Raw genomic sequence first — 12,426 nt, 5'->3', positions numbered from 1 at the left:
GATTACTCATTCATTGAGCTGACATGAGGATAGTGGGCTCAAAGTAACGGGGGCAAATGTCTCTCTCACGCTTCACCTCACTTGTGTCTGTCCGTTTTTTTTACATTAAAACCATTTTTTGTTTTCTACAATAGAAGTTAATACATGTAATTATTTTCAAATACATACACATTTACAATTAGGGCGGCCAGGTGGGGCGAGTGGTTAGCGCAGGGGTCCCCAAACTTTTTTCCTGTGAGGGCCACATAACTTTTCCCTTCTCTGATGGGGGGCCGGTGTCAGTTTGTAACAGAAAAAGTGTGACGATCGTAGGGGAGCTTAATTTTTTTTTTTAATTGTTTTCCAGAAAGCCACACATAACCAAATAACCCTTTCCAGGTTCTTTACAGAAAAAAAGTCAGGAAACAAATAATAACACTATTAATGAAATAAATAATAACTAAATAACCCTCTCTGAGTTCTTCACAGAAAAAAACAGGAAATAAATAACACTATTTATGAAATAAATAATAACTAAATAACTCTCTCTGGGTTCTTCATAGAAAAAAAGCCATGGAACATTAACTTTCTGTTGTGCCATGCACAATCTTCTCCCTTTGCTCTGGAGTTTATGCACGACACCACAACCGTCATTACAGAATCCCCCATCAACATTTTGCAGCACAGTGCTTGCTGGTGAATTCGGCAGTGGACTCGTAGCGGGGCGGTGAGACCCCTTTTTTCCAACTCCCGGTTCATGCGTCCCATTATTAGACCGCGAGTTTCGGCCACCATGCTAGGAGCCCCGTCAGTCGTGATGCTAGCTAGCTTTGACCAGTCCAGGTCCAACTTTCCCATGGTTTGGCACACTTTGTCAAAAATATCCTCTCCCGTTGTAGTCTCTTTGAGACTTTGGAGGGCTGCCAGATCCTCGCAAATCTCAAAGTTTGCGCTAACTCCACGAATAAAAATTAGCAGTTGCACTGTGTCTTGCATGTCTGTGCTTTCATCCAGTGCTAATGAAAAAAAGTCAAATTCTTTCGTCTTCTGCTGCAGCTGGGCATATACATTACTCCCGATTTCTTCAACGCGTCTGGTCATTGTACTCACTGACAGACTTACGGCATTAAATGCATCTTTCTTCTCGGGACACACCTCATCCGCGACAGTATCCATACATTTCTTAACAAACTCTCCGTCAGTGAAAGGCTTACCGCTGCTTGCTATCAATTTAGCAACCCGAAAGCTGGCCCGAACGGATGCCTGGTTCTGCTGAGATAGTAGTCCACTTTTTCACTTTGAGAGTTTGTCTGCTCGTATTTGGCCTTGCAAGCTATCGTACTTGTCTTTGTGACGGGATTCATAGTGTCGGCAAAGATTGTCTTCTTTGAATACCGCCACCGTCTCTTGACAAATGAGACAAACAGCCTTTTCTTTGCATTGAACAAAAAAATAATCGTTTGTCCACTCCAGGTTAAATACCCTGCATTCTGAATCAATTTTTCTCTTAACTAACTTTTTCGCCATTATTCCGTTCTCAAACAGGTTGCAGTTTTTATATGCTTGAATAGTCCATGATGGTCCCAGGGCTCCGCCCTCACCTGCGATCGTCCAGATGTCTCGGTATCACTGCTCGTGCATGCAATGGTGGACGTGCCCGCATGCATCAAAGGGAAACACTCTCCCCGCGCGTCTCACCAAAGAAGCAATGTGAAGCCCCGCTTCACTGGGATGATTTGTGGGCTCAGCAGGGGTGCAATGAACCAAACACAAGATTAAAACGTCCCAGTCTTCAAGGCCAAATAGGAAAAAAATCAGATAGCGTCTCTGGTATTGTTCAGAGGGCCGGTCCAAATGTGCCGGCAGGCCGTATCCGGCCCGCGGGCCGTAGTTTGGTGACCGCTGGGTTAGCACGTCGGCCTCACAGCTCTGGGGTCCTGGGCTCAAATCTGGGTCATGTCCATCTGTGTGGAGTTGAATGTTCTCCCCGGGCTTTTGTGGGTTTCCCCTGGTTACTCCGGTTTCCTCCCACATTCCAAAAACATGCATGTAGGCTTATTGGACACTCTAAATTGCCTCTAGGTATGGGTGTGAGTGTGCATGGTTGTCCGTCGCCTTGTGCCCTGCGATCGGCTGGCCACCGATTCAGGGTGTCCCCCGCCCCTGGCCCAGAGACAGCTGGGATTGGCTCCAGCACCCCCTGCAACCCTAATGAGGATAAAGCGGTTCAGTAAAAGAGAGAGAGAGGCTTCTAATGCATTTTATAATCTGTTCAGAAGGCATTAATCGGTCCAAGCCTACCTAAATCAAGACCAAGTTTTTTGTTATGTTTTTTTTAAAATCTTATTTTCTATGTACACATGATCCAAAGAGTAAATTGGGCACATTCTTAAACCAAAGTACATTTCATCTGATTAACTCCTTCAAAATAAAAAATAAAACTGATGCATTATGTACAAAAGGAAAATATTTTTGGTCTGTTAAATTGATTATTGGATCTGTGAAAACAACAACAAAAGAGACACATTTTTCTAAATTTGATAGATATCACAAGAAATTTCAACTTTTTACAAAAAAATTAAATATAGGCTTATTTCTCTTTGGACTCCAATTCCAATACCATGACCTTTCTTCAATTGTGTTGAACAGTTAGAGGTCACATTAACTGTAGAAAACCTGATATTTTACATTTGTGTCTCTTGTTTAATGTCACTAATGTAATTACAAACTGGCATATGAAAAGTCACAAAAGATATATAACTCTCAAATGTCTGTGTTCAAAGACTATAAAAGAGGACCTTGTTGTGTAAGACTTGAACAAGAGACTAGAGACTCATGAAGGAACTATTAAGTACAGATTCAGCAGTTTAGTGGTCTGAGGTTTAAAAATAAATCATCTTAGTTTAAGAAGGACATTTTAGCCTCTTTAAAACTCAACATGAAATACAAATGAGTAAGCAAAAAAATATATATGATTTTTTCTGTTATGCACACAGCAAATATTTCATTTGTCATGCAGACCAGTCATTCACATTGATGCAGTATTTAAGGGCAGTAACTGCCTGGAGGTTCTGAGTTAATGTGAATACTTGTACAGAGGGACTTCTATTAGTTAGGAAGAATAATATGCTCTCTGTGAACTGAGGATTGCTCAGTGAAGGAAAGGAGGAAGAAAACCATGAAGTGCAACAATCTTCATCACAAATTATGACTCAGAAAAGATTAGAATAAATAAAAGGTAACATTAATACTTTAACTTCAATTAAAAGATTAAATTCCATATTTCTTTGTATCATCAGATAATCGTAATAAAAATGAAAGCAGTAAAATAAACAACTCAACCTATCTAAGTAAAGCATGCATCTCCAAATGCTGTGAGTTATGTACACTATTGATAATCCAAAAAGCCCACAAAACGTGTCAGATAATAAAATGGTTTAATATTTGGAGATTAAACTGTTTTTTTCTAATGGGGCAGAAGACTCCACGGAGAATACAAAGCACAGCGCAATCAAGCGGTGTAGTTTACAATACAAGATCTGACCAATTGCCACAAAGCTAAAATGTAAAGCATAATATCCAGATTGTTTACTGAAGCCATCGTATAGAAGACAAATTCATAGCAAATTTATCACTGTTGTATACAATTTAGACAACCCTAAAACAATGCTGTTATGCAGTTGGTATATAGAATTTTTTATTTTCATGCCATGTGGTTTAGTTATTGTAGTTTAGCATTCAGATCAAAGTGAAATACTGCAAGTATTTTACATTCTCAATAATATATGACAGAATGTTACAAGATTCAAACTTCCAAACAGGCACTGCTAGAAACAACATGAACTCATCCGATATCAGCTGCAGCCTTTGTCCTTAGCATTGCACAATGGTAAACATGCTATCAGTATACAACCTCATCTGCATTGGTAGATCATATTCCTGACTGCTGTGCAGTGCTACATGCGACCTGAGCCCTAGATGGGGACATAGTATTCAACAATTTGTTGTTGTCATTATCAACCGATCCGTTCACAAAAGATAAACGCCTCTAAGTCAAAGTTTTTAAGGACAAATTAAAGACCAAGCCAGGTTCTTGTCATTAACTCATTTCCTGCCATTGATGCCCAATAGTCATCCAATTAATTAAAACTGGAGGTTCTGGGTGTGAATGCTCTTGTTTGGTGCTAAGCACTCCAGCCATTTTTTTTCTTTACCTCGCTTCATTTTTATTGTACAGTAATACCTTGAGATACGAGCTTTCGGGAACGAACTCGTATGTCAATTTACTCGTATCTCAAATCATTTTTTCCCATAGAAAATAACTAAATACAAATGAATTCGTTCCCACCCTCTGAAAAAACACCAAAAATAGGATATTGCAATGGAAAAATGTATTTGTTCCACCTACACGCAAAGTAACAAATACCTATCTAGTGGTTATGATCTTCAATAGGAAAATATTTAATTACTCACTACAGACAGATGGTAGCGGCTTACTGCGGAGTGCGAGGACGACAGAGCGAAAGAAAGCACAGGAGAGAGACTTGACGGACATGCGCTCGTAACATACCATTAACTTTAAATTTAACTTAAATGAACTTTGATTACTATACACACTTAAAAATAAGGTTGAATCTTACATAAAATTAAACCTGCGATAACCGAGGCAAAGATGTTGATGTATTCCACAGTAGCTTTCGAGTCGGAACTTGCTGCTTCTCCATGCCTCAAAACCGAGTGTATCCCAGTTCGTTTTTTTTTAAATTATCGAACCAGTCACGACTCGCTTTGAAGGGCTGGTGTCTTTTTCAGATACTTGCTTTGCTTTCAAGTCCATGTGGATTCCGCTGCAACCTGTACGCCCGGTGCTCGTAGATATCTTTATGCGAGAGAGATGCGGCGAGAAAGCAGAGCAGTACTGTTCTCATAAGCAGCCTCTCGCAGACTCGGCCACCCGGATGGCCTCATCGGGAACCATCTTGTATAGTCGTATCTCAAATTTGTCTCGTATCTCAAGGCAAAAATTTGCTCAGAATTTTTCTCGTATCTCAAATTGCTCGTATGTTGGGACACTCGTATGTCAAGGTATTACTGTATATAAATCTTTTTATGACTAATGTGTGCACTTTTTGGTGAAGCTGTAAATCTCATTGTACTATACAGTGGTACCTCGACATACGAGTGCCCCGACATACGAGCAATTTGAGATACGAGTAAAATTTCGGGCAAATATTTATCTTGAGATACGAGACAAATTTTGATATACGAGCCGACAGCGGATGCGAGAGGCTGCTCATAAGAACATCATGGGCACTGTCTCTCTCCCCCCAACTCCCTCGTGTAATGTCTCTCTGGTCGCAACTCCCTCGTGTAATGTCTCTGCGAGCACTGGGCGGAGCGTTGCATTTTTTCAGTGTTTTTTCCCCGTTAGTCATTGCGAACGGAGAGGCGATCGCTAATAGAGAGTTATATATACTACTCGGCAAGTGGTCGTGCGTTATCCTATTGTGAGGACATTTGTGGGTACTCGGAGGTTTGGCTAGGTATGAGTGAGAGCATGAATGGTTGTTTGTGTCATTGTGCCCTGCGATTGGCTGGCCACCAATTCATGGTGTCCACCGCCTCTGGCCCGAAGTCAGCTGGGATGGGCTCCAGCACCCCCCACGATCCTAGTGAGGATAAAGCAGTTCAGAAAATGAGATGAAATAAAATAAAGCATATGAAAATGTGCCCTGCACCACTTAAATAGTTCCCTCCGCGGCCGTTATTATGGGAGACGTAATACCTGTGTTTTGCCGCCAGATGGCGGCCATAGCCCGTTCTACAAGGCCCAGAAGCCGTCCACTTAGTACTAAATTTTAGATTTTTACCTGTGCCCTATATGTGTGAAAATGTGTGCCGTGTTGCATTTGTATGATTTTTGATCGCTTAATAAGGGGAATTGCAATCATTTAGTCGAGGTGGACAGGTATGTAAGAGAGAATCTTGAAACATGGATAGTGGTTGTTGTGAGACAGCCAATTGAATTGAGGTGAATGCTTTTATTGTCATTATATGAGATAGAATCAGAGTGATGAAATGAGAGCCCAGTAGAGAGTAGCGATGTTCTAAAGTGAGAATCAATCCATCCGCAACAATATTTTCAAAATAAAATAACGGATAAGGAAATGCATTTACTTTTTGGGGGATTTTGTAACTTGGATCTTTTTCGTATCTCGAGTCATTCATTTTCATATCAAAAATTTCATAACCTGAACATTTCGGACCTAGAGGCATTCGTAAGTCAAGGTTTGGCTGTATTTGAATAAATCCTATTCATTATAGTTTCATTTGACCTTATTTATAAAACCAATTATATAACACACCAGATCTCAGACCAGATATCTGAATATTGTTAATTTTAATGGAGGCATTCAAGAGCTTCATAAAGTACATAGACATTAATCTAGCTACATTACCCGTACTACATCTCATACTAATAGTAAGACTTTTTTCTTTGGAGTAATGCAACAACTTTATTCTTGTCTCATACTATTTCTTTATTACCTGCTAACACTATGACTTAATCTTGTTGTCATACTTCTTTCTTTTTTCTTTTTTGGCCCAAATACCCTACTGCCCAATACAGTTGTTGAGATTGTGTCTATTTTACTCATTTCAGCCACTTGCACTTGCAATCAGTACAATGAGGTAGAACTCTACAATGTTTTGAGGTAAAATTTGGAGATTTGATCAATTTGAACTGCGATGGCACGAAAATAAAATTGGGATATGGCATGCACTATTCAAGTAAAAATTCCTTAAAAATTATCCATATTATTTCACATAAACCACAAAACAAAATTACGTTATGTGAATAAACCAAACACGTTGACATTATTTTGTTGATGTCTTCCTGGGCTCCAGACTACCCTTACATGGTACCCGGACGTTTCGTCGACGGACACTTGGTCGACGGACACTTCGTCCCCGGACGTTTGGTCGAACGGACGTTTGGTCGCCGGACAATTTGTCGAACAGACATTCCGTGTAAGAAAAAAGACACAATTGAAGGTGGAAAATTTATTTTCAAATTTACTTTCAACATTAAGAATATATTATTATTCAAGGAAAGAAAGCAGTCTTTAAATTGAGAGTGATGAGCGGCATGTTAATTAAGCTACTGTACTCCGGCTGTGCGTACATGTGCAAGTTGCTATTTTTAACACAGTAGAGATACTCACATTTCAGTGGGAACTGTGTTGTTGGTCTCCAAGTTACACTCCAACAAATGTCTAGACTAGTGCGTTATCTATCGGGGAAACGCGGGTATTGCAGGGCAAAGGGAAATGAATGAGGTCATTGATTTTTACTACAATTTGGACGTCGGCGGGCCGGATTAAAAATGCCTAACGGGCTGTATATGGCCCGCGGGCCGTAGTTTGAAAAACATGTTCACACAACGCCAGTAATACGCAATTTATTGATAATTTTGATGTGGAATATGGAATGTATTTCTCTTGTATTCTTAGCTTTAGCAACTAGAATAGAATTTTAGTGACACCTACTGGTCAAGGCCTGTCATCACTTTGTATATAGCACCTCCCCTTGTTGTTTCCGCCTGAAGTTTGTCTCCGCCTACCTTGAATAAAAAGTCTCGCGGCCCGCTTTCGGGTGTGTATTTGGCCGGACAGAGCTACCAGAGCGACGTGGGCTCTGAATTCAGGCAACTTATTGATAATTTTGATTTAGATATTAATGCTCTGACATTGTCAATACAATTACAAACTCTCTCTCTCACGATTATAATTTTGAGAGCGAGAGATTACCTGGTTGATCGCTTTCAACAGTAAACTCTCTCTCATGCTTATAATTTTGAGAGCGAGCGAATCCGGCGACGAATTGTCCGTTCGACGAAATGTCCGGCGACGAATTGTCCGTTCGACGAAATGTCTGGCGACGAATTGTCCGTCGACGAAATGTCTGTTCGACGAACTGTCCGGCGACCAAACGTCCGTTCGACCAAACGTCCATCGACCAAACGTCCGTCGACCAAACGACCGGGTACCATTCAGAGGTTGTAGGTTCGATCTCAGGTGGGTCTTCACTGTGTGGAGTTCTTCATGTTCTCCCTGGGTTTGTGTGGATTTGTGTGGTTTGTCCGTCAACGAAACATTCAGTCACGCCCTTACATAGTGGCATTTGCGCCTCAAACTTGACACATTTGGATTGAAATTTGAATAACTAACTTTTGCCTCTTGCCAGATTTTTGGTAGATTTTTATCTTTAAAAAGATTCCTTTAATATTTTTTTGTTACCAACACACTTCTGCTCCAGACAGAAGCACAGTTGTTGGCAGTAATGCACAGATGAGCTGTTGAAATTGTAGATGTTTAATTTGTGCGCCTCTGAAGTTCTACGTGCACCCCAGGCCACTGCTCCTAGTAAAACAGTTAGTGCTGCTGTATGTGTCAAAAAAAGAAGAATGAGACATTGGCATCCAACTCTTGAAAAGTCACTGCAATCCTGCCCTAAATGTTCTTTTCTTCGTTTCCGCAGTCACAGTTGACAAACTTTGCCTTGTTTCTCAAAACTAGGCAAGGTCCATTGAAAATCTTTGAAATGCAGGACTCCTAATGAAAGTTACTGACAGGACACTTGACATCGTCAAGGCTTAGCACAGTACCTTGATCGCTGTTGTTGTGTTTGTGCTTTTCATCTGAGCAGCGGCAGAGTTTGTACTTTATCACCTGAGAAGATAAAAGAAGCATGGCAGGTGATGAAAGAAAACGGGATTAGATTTAACTACAGAGAGAATAAAAAGTCTGTACACACACACACACACACACACACACGCACGCACGCACGCACGCATGCATGCATGCACGCACGCACACACGCACACGCATCTTGTGTTCAAAAGGCATTTAAAAACTGACACCAAAATAAACCATTTGAAATTTATTTTAACCATTAATGTGACTTTTATCTTAAACTACTAAATTGGAAACAATAGATTGTAAAATGGGGATTACATATTAACAACAGATAATTTAGTGGCACAAGTGTGCCCTCATAGATGGGAATGGGGCAGTTTTAAGAACGAACCAATCACACTTAAAATCATGTTAAATGGGAGTCATAACACAAAATCTTCTAATTAACCTCAATTTTTATTTTTGTACATTTTCTTTTGTTCACTGTAGTTTTTCCAAAATTCACTTGCCTCATAAAGATAGTCAAAAATCTCCAGAATGGTAAGTATGCTAGCACCAATGAAAAGTCCCATTTGACCTCCAATATCTCCTGAAATATTTAAATCACACAGTGATACTTCAGATAAAAGAATTACTATTCACAAATGTCAAACACATTTTTCTGTCCACTTGTAAATGATTTATATAAGACTGTACCCAATAGTCCAGCCACTTCATACGCTTTCTTTTGCTCAATAGTTTCGTAGTTCAGAGCCTCAAAAAAGATGTCCAAAACCAGGAGATTTTCCCTGCAAAAAAGATATCAATTTTAATGGCATAAGTTAGCCAAGATGTGGCCTGACAATAACACTGTGTTGAACATCGTTGTCAAATATTTATCAACAAATTGGCTCCATTAAAGATATAATGATTAGAAAATGGCTATTTTCCATAGTTTTGGAAGTCGTGGTTGTGACACTTACTTAATGTACCGCTCAGATTTGTTGTATTTCTTTGCAAGATATTTGGCAGAGGCCTTGCTGGGGATTTTTACAAAAGACAGTTCTTTGCTGTATCTGGTTATGTTGCATGGCGTTTCACAAACACAGAAATCATTATCTCGCTGCACCATAAAGTCTGTAGAGCAAGAAAAGAACAATCCTCTGGAAAATTGTTTTTATTGTGTCAGTACCATGTTACAAATAAATCTATTTTCTCTGTCTAGGACCATACCACATAACAACAAAGCCTATTTCTTACCAAGAGCGGGATCAGCACATTCTTTGTACAGCTGCGGCGTACAGTAGGGTGCATCGCCTGCAACAAAAACACAATACAGTAATCCCTCGATTATCGTGGTTAATGTACACCAGACAAGGCCGGGATAAACGAATATCCACGAAGTAGGGTCACCCCTTTTAAAAAAATATATATATATATATATATATACATATACTATATTATATATATATACAATATATATATATATATATATATATATATATATATATATATATATATATATATATATATATATATATATATATATATATATATTACTTCAGTGCTGAGTCCTAGTAGCAAGCGGAGGACAGAGGAGTGGATTCCGCTTGCGAGTTTCAGCGTGGATTTTCATTTTTTTTTGTAGTTACAAATAAAATGAGAGCGTCTAATAATCTAATATCGCACACCCTTAACTACGGCTAGTGTAGCTAAATTTGCTGTTACGTACTTTATCCCATCATGAATTAATCTAGTGAAGCAACACTACTAAATTGAATTGAATTCAATGCCTTTGTCAATACAGTGGTACCTCGAGATACGAGCTTAATTCGTTCCGGGACTGAGCTCGTATGTCGATTTTCGCGTAACTCAAACAAACTTTTCCAATAGAAATGAACTAAAAACAAATTAATTTGTTCCAACCCTCTGAAAAAACACCAAAAACAGGATATTGGATTGGAAAAAATGTTTTATTTGTTCTAATTCGCTATCTATTAACAAAGTAACAAATAACTTGTGGTTTAATAGTGTATTAAAATGTGTTTAATAGAACTAAAATTAGACGGATTTAGATGCGCTCGTAACAAAACATAAACAAATTTAAATGAACTTGGATTATGATGCAGACACTCAAAAATAAGTTTAATCTAACCTTACACTAAACTTAATTCTAATTTTGTTTTAAATTTTGATACCTTTCTTCTCCCGGGTTGGCTCTATTTGCCCCGCCCCTACCCTGACTTTCACATGCAAGAGGGGCTGTTTACTTTTGTATTCCCTTCAAAATATTCCCAAATGTCCTCACAATAGGATAACGCACGACCACTTGCCAACGAGTAGTATATATAACTCTCGTATTAGCGATCGCGTCTCCATTCGCAATGACTAACGGGAAAAAAAATCACTGAAAAAATGCAACGCTCCGCCCAGTGCTCGCAGAGACATTACACGAGGGAGTTGCGACCAGAGAGACATTACACGAGGGAGTTGCGGGGAGAGGGACAGTGCCCATGATGTTCTTATGAGCAGCCTCTCGCGTCCGCTGTCTGCTCGTATACCAAAATTTGTCTCGTATCTCAAGATGAATATTTGCTCGAAATTTTACCCGTATCCCGAATTGCTCGTATGTCGGGCCACTCGTATGTCGGGGTACCACTGTATGTTTATGCTGAAGATAACTCAAAAACATTAAAGGATTATAAACAAACTGGCAGGATTTGCTTGTTAAATGAAATGTGACTACATTTTGGGGTAAGGAGGTCTAAATTCAGAGGTCAGAAAAGGAATTTTGCGATAACTTGGTAATGGATTAATTTATTTAACTAAAATTTTCTGTGTAGGTGAGAAGAGAGGTTAAAAGGTCATGGCCTCAGAAATATGGGGATGCTGGAATTATACCGAATTTTTCAGATTGCTCCTCTATTTTTGTTTTGGTTTTATTATTGTTGTTTTTGCAGAAATCCAACTAATTCCAAAAGTTTTAAGAGTAAACACATAATTGTTGGATGGCTTCTTACCTGGCATGTGAACCATGCGGCAGTTACAATTGTCCACTAGGTAGCGTGTTTCACAGTCAATACGACAGGCTGTGATGCTGTAAGTATCAAAGAAGTCCAAGTCTGTGGGTGACACCTTGCAGTCACCCCAGGGTGGTGGGAGATATATTAACTGCAGCATTAAACAACAATTTTGTTATTAGGCATTTATAGGAATAAAATCAAAAGCTAAACAAAAAAGCAATGATTATCTTTTGGTAGAGTGAACTGTGAAATATGGAATGTATTTCTTTCTCTTGTATTCTTATTTTGTATTCTCAGCTTTAGCAACTAGAATAGAATTTTACACAGACGCTGCCTTGAGGAATTTTACAGCAATAACACCTATAGGTTAAAAGGCGCGTCATCTACTATGTCACCGCCCCTTGCTTTGTTCATGTATTCCCGCCTAAAGTTTGTCTCCGCCTACCTTCAATAAAAGCCCTCCCATGGCCTCAGGAGGGGTGTATTTGGCGCGAGCAGAGCTACCAGATCGACGTGTGCTCTGTCCGTCCGCTCCCTCCCTCTTCGGAAGGGTGGGGGCGAGACAAGAGACAAAGAAGCGAGCGAGCAGCGTCCATCTTAGAAAGCGGCCTGCCATTTCACCACTCCTGAAGGCCGATGGAGTCTAAAACTATTTCGTGCTTGATGCCTCCTCTGCTTGAAGATTACTTTGATGTTGGGGATTAGCCCTAACATGAACACATTTAGATATAATTAAATGAGAAATATAA

The 12,426-nt window shown here is 39.6% G+C and overlaps 1 protein-coding gene across 1 annotated transcript in view; it reads right to left on the bottom strand.

Moving 5' to 3' along the window:
- Positions 1-8,010: 8,010 nt before the first annotated feature.
- LOC144065338 (acid-sensing ion channel 1-like) overlaps positions 8,011-12,426 on the bottom strand; it is a 36,556-nt gene continuing 32,140 nt past the window's right edge. The window contains exons 5-10 of the mRNA XM_077588101.1: positions 11,675-11,825; positions 9,915-9,971; positions 9,638-9,791; positions 9,372-9,463; positions 9,185-9,264; positions 8,011-8,708 (exon numbers count right to left, since the gene is read on the bottom strand). Of these exons, the coding sequence (XP_077444227.1) occupies positions 8,592-8,708; positions 9,185-9,264; positions 9,372-9,463; positions 9,638-9,791; positions 9,915-9,971; positions 11,675-11,825 (651 nt within the window). The 3' untranslated portion in view covers positions 8,011-8,591. The remainder of the gene's footprint in view (positions 8,709-9,184; positions 9,265-9,371; positions 9,464-9,637; positions 9,792-9,914; positions 9,972-11,674; positions 11,826-12,426) is intronic.

Source organism: Stigmatopora argus, chromosome 1, assembly GCF_051989625.1.
Source record: "Stigmatopora argus isolate UIUO_Sarg chromosome 1, RoL_Sarg_1.0, whole genome shotgun sequence".
Taxonomy (NCBI): Eukaryota; Metazoa; Chordata; class Actinopteri; order Syngnathiformes; family Syngnathidae; genus Stigmatopora; species Stigmatopora argus.
The sequence above is the reverse complement of the archived record's forward strand: the minus strand, read 5'-3'. Positions and strand labels throughout refer to the sequence as shown.